At 35.6% G+C, this 10980-nt stretch overlaps 1 protein-coding gene across 1 annotated transcript; it reads right to left on the bottom strand.

The window, feature by feature from the left end:
- Positions 1–245: 245 nt before the first annotated feature.
- Positions 246–5299, bottom strand: LOC120163531 (interaptin-like). Its single transcript, XM_039173450.1, has 9 exons — positions 4882–5299; positions 4416–4616; positions 4214–4336; positions 4079–4116; positions 3886–3973; positions 1778–3706; positions 1487–1642; positions 1162–1220; positions 246–667 (listed from the first exon to the last, which is right to left on the bottom strand). Exons 1-9 carry the CDS (start codon positions 4960–4962, stop codon positions 427–429), a joined length of 2916 nt encoding a protein of 971 aa, XP_039029381.1. The 5' UTR covers positions 4963–5299; the 3' UTR covers positions 246–426.
- Between the last annotated feature and the right edge of the window lie 5681 nt (positions 5300–10980).

Raw genomic sequence — 10980 nt, forward strand, 5'->3', positions numbered from 1 at the left:
AAACCAAGCTCAGACCAGAACTGGTTTATCCAAAAGGACCAGGACCACATTCAGACTCTACCACAGCATTTTAATGACAAAACCCAATAATGTGAATGCCTTTATGAATAGAAACAAAAATGGTTTTAAATTCGGCCAACCCATAGCTTCTTTGTCAAAAATATGAAATAATTATATTAATCGAAATTGTCACCATGACAACAAAAACGAAATTGTGGGGTAGAACAAGAATCAGCCTGAATGGTAAAAAAAAACTTAACTACGTTTGGAAGCTAAAAATGAACCGTCTATTTTTGTACAATTTAATTTACTCGCTCTAAACATAAACTGCCAGCACCTAAATTTTCCATGTGGGCACACACTCAGCTACTACTTCAAGCTATACGTTCTGCTTTTGTATAGGAAGAATTTCAATACCTTCAAGTTTCAGCACTTCTTGCCATTTTTAAGAGTACGCACCGTCATCACGAGCTGCTGCCGCGCACCTTCCACCTCTGCAAATTTGAGGCTTATCTCAGAATATCGTTCTTGCATTTCCTTCAATTCCTTTTGCATTGATTCGTTTCTTTTCCTTAATGATGCTACTTCAGCAATCAACTCATCCCTGTTACCGTCTTTATCGACAATAGATGTCTTTGGTTCTTTCTCCGAAAAACAGTCACCGTTGCTGCAGATAAGATATAAATAGGAATAATTGTTAGTTACTTATGTTTGATTAAAATCCATAATTGTGGGCATATATGTATAGTGTACAATGTTATCATAAAGTATGACACAAAATTAAGTGACTAAATATGTTACATATGTGGTCCCCAAGAAATAGGTTAACTTCTATTACTCTTATCCTGTCAGAGAGTTTTTACGAAAAGAGAGAACCCATCTTCTTAGAAGTCATAACCAAAGAAATACTAATGATTTCAACCTATCGATTAATTCAGTACTGCTTCCACATCTAGTATATTATTCTTGATGATTTGACATCTCATTGGTTTTTGGTTTCATATTTATTATAATTTAGTTCTAACAACTTTCCCTTTTCTTTGGTTTCTTCAACACTCTTCATAGTATTTATGTCCTCAACTAACTATTACAAGGAAGAATACCGGAAAAGGTGCAAAAAACCGGACTCGGAAACTAAAGTTCTATATATTCAAGTCTTACCTCTTCACACAAGGCATTGAGATAATGTCATTTGATGTATCCATAGAATCTTTACATGCCTGCATTTTGCATTCATTTAAAAGAAAATATATGTCAAAGCTAGAGGTAAAATTGTCTGTAATAAAAGATATTACAATAGTTAGGGTCAAGACTGCTGTCATAAATTAATAGTACAGCATGACCATCAATTCTTGATGCCATAAAATGTTGGAACTTGAAACATCTTATGTGATGATCCTTCAAAATACTTTTTTCATTAATATTACAGATTTTCCTTTAAACGAGTTCTTTAGATTCTTTCCAACCATAGTACAATGTTTCTGACCTTCTGAAGTTGGTATTTGCAGAAACTGGTGCTGTGCACATCGAGTTCTTCTACTATGCTTTCTAACTCGTCAATTTTCTTATGAAGATTCTTCTCCATTTCCAGAAAGACATTAGTTGATGTTTCTAAAGCAATTTCTTTTAACTTTATTTGTCCCTGCCATGAGAAAAAGAAATCATTATGGATAAAAATTCTCCATTTTGTTACTAGAAAACAGTTGTTAAACCATTTGCAACAAACAGTTTCAAATAGGAACTTGATTTTAGATAAAACTCGAATGTGGAAAATTACCTCGAGCAACATCAGTTTCTCCCTTAGGCTTGCCACTTCTGCAGGACTGTAAGATACCAAGGGAGATTTGTCATTCTCTAATGGAGTTTTTGTTCCGTCAGAAACTGCTGCTCTTTCATTGCTTTCTTTCAGCTTATTTTCCATGCCAGTAATGTTATCTTCCTTCTTTTCCAACTTCTCTATCAGTCGAGCTCGTTCATGGAGGCATTTTCTTTCCATAGTCAGCTTCCCAATCTCAGCTTTTAGGCTGCGGATCACTTCGGAAAAAGCCCCACTAACTTCTTCCTCATGCTTCTTTTGATGTTCAAGCTGCTTAGATTTGTCATCAATTTCCTCCAACATCTGTTCTATCTGGTTGGATTTTAAATTTACTTGATTGGAAAGGTTACAGAGTTTTGCCTCATAGTTTTCTATAACTGATTGGAGCTCTTCTTTAGCTTTCTTGAGCAATTCTTCTAGCTCATTGTTCTGCAAGCGTAGTTCACTTGCTTCGGTCAGAGCTTTAGTAGCCGACTTCTCATGTGCATCAAGTGTAAAGGCCATCTGCATAGAGACACTTTTAAATTCCTCCTGCAGACTTTCAGCTATATTAGCATTCTTCCATCTTGTCATACATAAGGCTTCCTCAGCTCGGATAGCTCTTTGCTCCTGATCAACTTTGGCTTGTATGATAGTTTCTAAATCCATTTCGAATACTTGTTCCTGTTTTTCTAACTCTTCCTCCAAACTTTTGATGTGGGTTTCTAATTTGTTAATGGTACTTAAGGACTGCGAGAATTCTTTTGATTGCTTGTCGAGTTCACTTTCCAAGCACTCAATTTTGGTATGTTCATTTATGTTAGCAAAGGAAGATGGGAACTCGTACTGCATATTCAGTTGATCTTGCAGTTGCCTTTGCTCTAATTTGTAGGACATGTCGTGATTTTCCTGCTTCAGTAACTCATAGTCAAGTGCTAGCTGCTCCATTTGTGCCTCTAGCTCATCTTTATCTCTCTTGTAAACCTCTCTCTCTCTGTAGAGGTCCATGATCTTTTGTTCAAGGAAAGAGGTTTCCTTATTGTCTCTGTGCGCTTTAACAAGTTGTTGCAGTTCCCTCTGCTCATCATCCTCATCCGAGTGACGTCCCGAGATGGTTACTCCCAATTCCTCAGCACTACCATGGGATCCTGATTTCTTGGGAGGATCGGGTACATCCGTCTTCTTTGCATCAAACGTTTCTTCTAGGACTTGTACGGCAAGCATTAATTCAGCATTTGATTCCTGTGTCTTCTGCAGTTGTAACTGAAGATCGGAATTCAATGCCTTCTCATAATTCAGCTCTTGTCTGATTTCTTCGATAAGAACCCATGTGTCTCCACTCTCAAACTCCAACCTGCTTTTTACTGTTGCATCATCTATTTGTTTCTCAAAGGCCTTCAGCTTCTCACACTCTAATTTGAGTGCATCTTTCTCTCTTTTCAAAGTAACAACTTCCCTTGACAGATCCTGTCCCCTTTTGCTCTCCTTTACAATTCGTTTTCTAAGGGCCTTCAATTCCATATCCGACACATCCACTTGTCTGGTCAAAGCCTTGAGCTCGTTCTTGAGCCTTTCAATCTCATTATCAGAACCATGTTGGGAGTTTTCTCGTGGAAAAGTGTCCTGTGAATTGTTACAGTCATCAGTACTCGTTCCAAAATCAGAACCTGCTGAAGGCTCCTCGTATGTTGCTGTCGAGGCAGTTGATGTTGGTTTAGGAGTAAATGAGGAGTTATTCATAGATGACAGAAACTGAGGGTCGTGATTGATGTTGTTTCTCATTCCAAGTTCTCGTGGAGTGTCAAATCCAGAGATGCTACCAGAACTTGAAATGGTAATATCATATTCACTCGATCCTCTGCGGTTCCCATGCAATTCAACATTGTTGGTGGCTTTGCTTAAAGGCACATCCTGTCAGACAGATGATAAACAAAGAAATAAGTAAAACATGCAAATCCTCTTTCAATCAGCTTTTATACTAACCATATATCAGGAGACCAAAAGTTAGAGCATAAGAAAACAGTCTGATTAACAGCAGCAACAAGAAAACCGAAAATGAACGCTTTCCCTAAACGGGATAGGAGCCTTACTTCAATGGTATCGCTCTGAATACTTTCATCATCCTTCAAGATACAGTCTTGCGTTTTAATACTTGCATCTTCAATTTTTTCCACCTCTCTACAACAGTTTTCAAACAAATAGTCGACGCCAAAAAAAATGCTCCAGACTCTGAAACAACATCCAATAACTACAAGAAATCAATAAAAATTGACAGGTCTTTACCTTTGATCAACATTTTCCTGCAGCCTCTGTATTGAGACCTGGTCAAATCCAACAGTTTGAATTCGATTTTAAACCATCAATATGAGAAATAAACAAGAAAAATGGTAACAGTAAGTGTGAGTGAGAGATACTAACATGCAAAATTGCTTTAGAGTTGGATTTCTTTAAAGGAAGAGAAACGGTGGAAGTTTTAATTGCTTCAGCAAAAGCAGAAAAATCAATTGAAGCTTCCCCAACCAAACCTCCTTTTCCCAATCCCTACATCAAACACGTAAAAGAACATGAATTCATTCATTCAAGGAGAAAAACTGAATCGTAAAAAAAATGTAAATCTTACTGTTGATAAAATAAAATGGTAGATTATTTCGTTGATCTTTCGTGTCTTTGGATCCTGAGCAAATTTAACGGTCTCGTAGACCGGATTTTCCCACCGACAGTTACCGTCTAGAACCGTCGCCTTTTCTAATATTGTTCGCGGTTTGCCTCCGTCGCCAAGGACAACTGATATCATCAATGCTTGCGCATTCAATTGTGTAACCTAGATTACACATAAACTATTAATACTTCAATATTCTTCAATTTATTCAATCAAATTACAAAAATATATCTTTTGAAATAGAATCATTTTAACCGAGCAAAAGCTTAGAAGAATTCAAATTAATTTTCTTTTTCAGTTTTTGCTCCATTTTCCGAGTAATTCAGCCAATAAAGAAAAACGAGGAAATAAATAAATTTACAGGAAAATGTAAGATGGATATGAATGTTTAAAAAACATAAAGAAGAATTTGAAAGAATGAGAGTACTTGAGTTGCATGAAACTGCAATTTGAACACAGCTTTGGTCCTGTACTTGTCGCTCCTCCATCTCGCCGACTTAAACATCATTGTCGCAAAACCTGCCGGAATTCGCGGGCTCTCACCTGAGGTTCGGAAAATCCCACAAGAAATTCGTCATTCAATCGACCGCTCGATCCGATGCCGGAAATCCAATCAAAATGCAAGTACACGCGGAGAAACAGAGCCAGTAATACCAGTCTACACGTAGAGTTCAGCTAATCAGAAGCGAGTTTGTTCAGCGCGAGTGGAACTGAGTCAGAGACCGAGTCTAGAACATAGAAACAAAAAGACTTGAAAGAGAGCAGATCTAACGAAGAGCTCTCTCTCTGTCTCTCTCTCTCTCACTCTCTCTCAGCCCTCTATTTGCAAGGTTGTAAGTTGCAACAATCTCTCAATCTCCTCTCTTAGAAAAGAAATTGTAAGAGAAGCTTCTTCGTGATTAAATAATTTTAATCGGAGTTTGTTTAGAATTTTAATTATGTATTAGGTGAAAACGTGAGTTTTGTTTGTTTTGGGCAAAGGGAACATTAGGAAAGGCTATTCATTTGTCAGTTTACTTTTTTGGCAAATATTCTACCATTTAAGGCGAGTGTCAAACGGCTAGTCTCTAAGAAAATAGTTAAAGGCTAAATGCTAACTTTCAGCACTCAATTTTATCATCACTTTTATTTTGGTCATAAAAAATTTTAAAATAAATAAATAAATTATTAAACTATGAAATTATGACTTAAATGCACAATTACCCCTGAACTATATCATTTGTACCGAATTATCTTCTAAAATATATTTTTAGACGTTTTACCCATTTAACTATAAATAGTTACCCTGTTTGTCTCAAACAGTCAACTCGGTTAAAAATAAAAATTAATGGCCAATCAAAGCACACCACATCATTCTTTATTTTTTATTTTCTTTATCCAAATAAATAAAAATCAATTAAAAATAAAATAACTAATGTTACTAAAATACCCCTCTTCCCCACCCCACCCTCACCGTCAAACCCTCCATTAAAATTTTCTTCTTCCCTCTACCCCAAAACTCCTCTCTTCCCTTTCTTTATTTCTTTCTCTCTTTGCCTTCCAAATATCTTTTCTATCTATCTTCCAAATCGTTTTTCTCTTTTCTCTTCCATTTCTTCCCCATCTCTCTCCTTTCCTTTCGTTCTCCTTCTCTCAGATCTCTCCATTCTTTCAAGTTTCTTCTTTTCTTCTGCTAGAACCCACATTCAATTCATCAAGCTCTTCCTTTTCCCCCTCATATTATCCATAACTCACCCAGAAGAGAGAAGAGTGGGAAGGGGAGAGAAAGGGTAAGGGGAAGCAAATTGGACACGATGGTTCTTCCAACGACTACGTTATTGCTGCTTCGTGATAACACCATTTTTCAACCTTACTATTTTGACCAGTGGGTGGGATGTTGATCGTCACAGTCGACAATGCCGAATCGACAACGTCTATCAATGCTGCAGTTGTCAAAATATTAATTTTGGTTGGTTTCACTCGAGGATTGCGAAGAAACGAAACGAGAGAAACTACTATAGCTTTACTATTGATATCAATTCGTTCAATGGATTACTTGTGTAGATGTGATTTACCATGTCAATGATTTTTTTAGGGAAAAAAAACCCAGTTTTCGTTTTTGATTCTTCTGTTGAATTTTGATTTGTGTTTTGTTGAATCCAGTTATTCTCTCGTCTGTTTTTGATTCTTTTGTTTCACGATGGATTTTGTTGAATCCAGAAGATGCTTCCACTTTCCCTATGGTTCTAGTCCAGATTCCAATGTGCAATGAAAGAAAGATGGTGATTTTAGCCTTTCAAATTCAATTATTCTAGGTGTTTATTGATCTGTTTTTAAAGTAATTTTTGGTGTTTTTCCCCATGTATTTGAGCAGTTAACTCGATTTAGTTTTGAAATTAATGGAATTAAAAGGTGTGAGATAGAACAATATTGAGTCTGGTTCTAAGACTGAGATGGGGAGAAAAGGTGAAGGGGGAGAGGGGTATTTTGGCATGTTATTATTTTATTTTTAAATTAATTTTCATTTATTAGATAAAAAAGTAAAAATAAAACTTAATGTGAAAGTGTTTTGATTGATCATTAATTTTTAAATTTTAATGAAATTGACGGTTTTAGATAAATGAGACGATAATTTAAACTTTATAAGAGTAAAACGTCTCGAAGAATACTTGGCTACTCGGTAAAAATGATATACTTAAAGGGTAATGGTGTTTTTAACTGTTAAATTATTCTTGTTTTATCTAATTTGTCATTAAATAATTATTGAAATTACGACATAACAAATTATATCAAAACAATATCATCTAAAAATAATACAACTTTAGACTAAAATAGCATTGTTTTGATCCATAAAAACTAATTTGTTTTCTCTATTTTCAAAAAAAAAACCAGACGATATCTTGTCACCCTCTCTCATCCAATATTATCTCTTGTCCTCCTTCGCCCAATAAACCTGGAACTTTATGGTTTCATAAACAACGTCGGCGAGGATAGGATTTTGGCCGGCCGGTGATGTTGGGGTTTCGATAGGTCAATGGTATTGGTGGCGGCCGGTGGTCAGTGACGAGAAAGGATTAGAGATTTTAGGGGTTTCGATAGATTGAATCTTGTGATTTAGTGCAAACAACTTCAAAAAGAAAAAGGGTAAACTATGTCAATAGTCCCCATTGTTTTCGGTCTCATCAACTTTGGTCACATGTTTTTTTTAATTCAGTGCATTTGCTCATAATGTTATCGATTCGTCCGATTTAAGTCCCTCAACCGTTAATATCCGTTAAGCCATTAACATAAATATTATGTGTCAGTTAAAAAGTTTTAAAAAAATTCACTTCATCCTCGTGTTCATCAACACTTCTTCAGTCTTTTGCTCACTTGTTTCCCTATTTATTTACTCTCTTCATCAACACTCAGGAACTCTGGTTTCATCCCATTCCTCCCGATTCAACTCGTAACCCCACCTTGCTTTGCAAAACACTCAGGAACTCGTAACACTCAGCATGAGGGTGGAAATCTGGTTTCAACACTCAGTTGTCGTTGTTCATCAAGATCAACCTTGTTTTGCACGTCATTCCTTTGTGCCTTCAGTTCATCAAGAGCAGCAGATAAAGTAGGAAGAGTTTCTTTAAGCTTACAAACGTAAGTAGCCTGTCCAACAGTGGAATCCCAGGCTCTGATGAGGATATTCTGGAAAATAAATTGTACGAAGAAGCAATTGCTAAAGGCGGTGGAGCATTTAAACGTCGTTCCAGATTCTATTACAATAGGTGGCGCTTTTAGGGCATTTTCGAAAGAAAGCTTTGTTCAACTCAAACATAGGATTGAGGAGGTACTCCTCTTGTTTCCTACATCCAATCTGCCTAACTTTGTTTCTTGATTACAAGAACTACTTGTTGGAAGCTTAAGATGATTCCACTCCTTTTCCATTTATCTTTTCCCCTTCTGCATTGGTCTTTTGGAGGCGTTCTCCATTTATTTCGTGTTGGTTGTTAACTTCAATGTGAAGTTGTAGGTTATTACGAAGCAAGCAAGTGTACATAGATGCACTGCAAAAGTGACATTCGATGAGAAATCTACATACCCTGTGGTGTTCAACGACAAAGAGTTGCATGAACATTTCAGACAGGTTGCAGAGAAAATGTTGGGTGTTCAGAATATTGCAGAAGCAAGAGTTTTGATGGGAGCAGAGGACTTTGCATTCTGACTTTTCTTCTTTCTTGGAATGAAGAATGAAATTCAGGGACCATTTCATTCGGGGCATTCACCCTACTATAGAGTTAATGAAGATGTATTTCCATATGGCGCGGCTTTACATGCATCATTGGCGACAACTTACCTCTTGGAAAATACACCAAAAGCATTCTTCATCACTAGAAGGAAGTTCTCATGATGAATTCTGAGCAGATAACTTTTGTGTTGTCAATTACGTTTGTAGTTGTATGTCTCACCCAAACTGTGAGTTTCTAGGGGATTGAGCAGTATCATTTGAGAATGCTGTCATCAGACTCTAGTTTGAACATTTTATGGATAAATGAAGCTATGAAAATGCCAACTTGTGGGGTTCGTTATAAGTCCGGTCGGCTCTTTCCCGAGTACAGACCGGCTTGTAGCCCCACTTTTTTTCAGGTGACGTACACTCCAATAGCCAACAAAAAGTTTTGGAATGAAGTGCTGGTTCGAGGGAAAGTGGGGATAGTGACCACCCCCATGCTTCCATAGTTACCGTAATTTTTTTAAGGGTAAGGATGTTAATGATAAAGGGTTGTGGGACTTTTTTAAGGGTAAGAGTGTTGATGAGAATGGGTGGAAGAAGAAGAAGAAAGGTGTTGATGAGAACGGGTTATGGGGAAAGAAGAAGAAGATTCAACGTTTGAAGACACATGGATTTTTTTATTAATTGTCAACTCTTGCTTTCGTTAATGGGTTAACGAAAGTTAACGACTGAGGGACTTGAACCGAACGGATCGATAACGTTAGGGACCAAACACACTTAACTAAAAAAATCGGTGACCATAGTAGATCAGACCACAAACAATGGGGACTATTGGTGTAATACACCAAGTTTTGGTTAGTGACCAAAATGTAAATATTGAAAGTTTAGTGGTTAAAGTATAAAGTTAGGAAGCATTTAGGGACTAAAAGGGTAATTTTCAAAAGTTTCGGGACCAAAAGGATAATTTTCAAAAGTCATGTATTTTGGCCTATAAATGAATTGTTCACCCCTAAGAATGATGTTTTGGTGGGAAGCAGATTCTTGATTCTGAATTTGTGTTGAAAGTTAGAAAGTGTTAAAGTTCAATAAAATTTCGGTAAATTGAATCGAATAGAAATTTGAAGGATATTAAATTAAGCTTAGAAATATATTATTTCAACATTTTTAAAATGATAGAAATATAGATCATTGGATTTGAGAATTTATTTACATGTTCAATTTAAACCGTTTGATGAAAATGACAAGATTGCAATTTTTAGAAAAGTGTTTGATAAAGTGGAAAAGGGTAAATTAATTTTTTTTCATATTTGATTTTGGAAGATGATAAATGTTAAGTGGCTTGGTATGGATGTAATTATCAAGTTTCATTAATGGTAAATTTGTTGTTTCCCATTAAATGAATTTTAAATCTATTTAAGCTTAATAAATGGCAAATGTACATGAAATTAACTAAAAATTTCATGACAAATTTATCTTCAAAATCAACCATGGATGAGAGCTTCACAATGTATGGATCAAAAATTATTTTTCATTTCAAGCAATTTCTTTTGGTTTGGATTAAGACATGAAATAGAAAATTATTCTATTCGAATAGCTCTATCATTTGGTACATTATTGCATGATGATCTTACTTGAATGTTAAGTTCCCAAATTTTTAGGGTTTATATTCATGTTAGAGTTTTATGAATTGATGATGGATTTTGAGGTTATTGAGGTTGTAGAATCATTTCCAAACTTGTGTGATGATCAAAACCATCTAGAAATGCTATTAATGATTTTCGGCCTAAACCCTAATTTAGAGAAGTTTGTGATTTGATGAAATTGAGTTACGAGCTTAATTGTAGAGACTTGGAAATGATGATTAGAGGTTGATTTTATGCTTGAATCAAAAAAGAAACCATGAAATTGGAAACCCTAAAGTTTCAACCCTAAGGAATAAATTAGGGAAAATCATGGAAATTTCCCTAAGCTTAGAAATGATATTTGGAAGGTTCTACAAGCTTTAGAAAGTTGTTTGGGCTAATTTGTAATTTTATGAAAGTTAGAGAACCTATTTGGCAATTATAGAAAATTATGAGATCAATGTGTAATTGTTTAATAGTTGATGGTCAATGCTTGAAATTACTGTTAGAATGTTGAAATTGATATTAGAATGTGAAATTAGGTCACTTTGGAAAGTTGGTAAAAGTTGAGGATCGAATCACAAATATGGAAACGTTGGGAAATTAAGTGATAATGTTATGTGAACTTTGGATAAATTGGATAAAAATGAAATTGAGTGGTCAACTTGAAGTGTTAAAATCAACATTTATGTTGTGACATGGAGTTTATATCGAA

Source organism: Hibiscus syriacus, unplaced genomic scaffold, assembly GCF_006381635.1.
Source record: "Hibiscus syriacus cultivar Baekdansim isolate YM2019G1 unplaced genomic scaffold, ASM638163v2 tig00111463_pilon, whole genome shotgun sequence".
NCBI lineage: Eukaryota > Viridiplantae > Streptophyta > Magnoliopsida > Malvales > Malvaceae > Hibiscus > Hibiscus syriacus.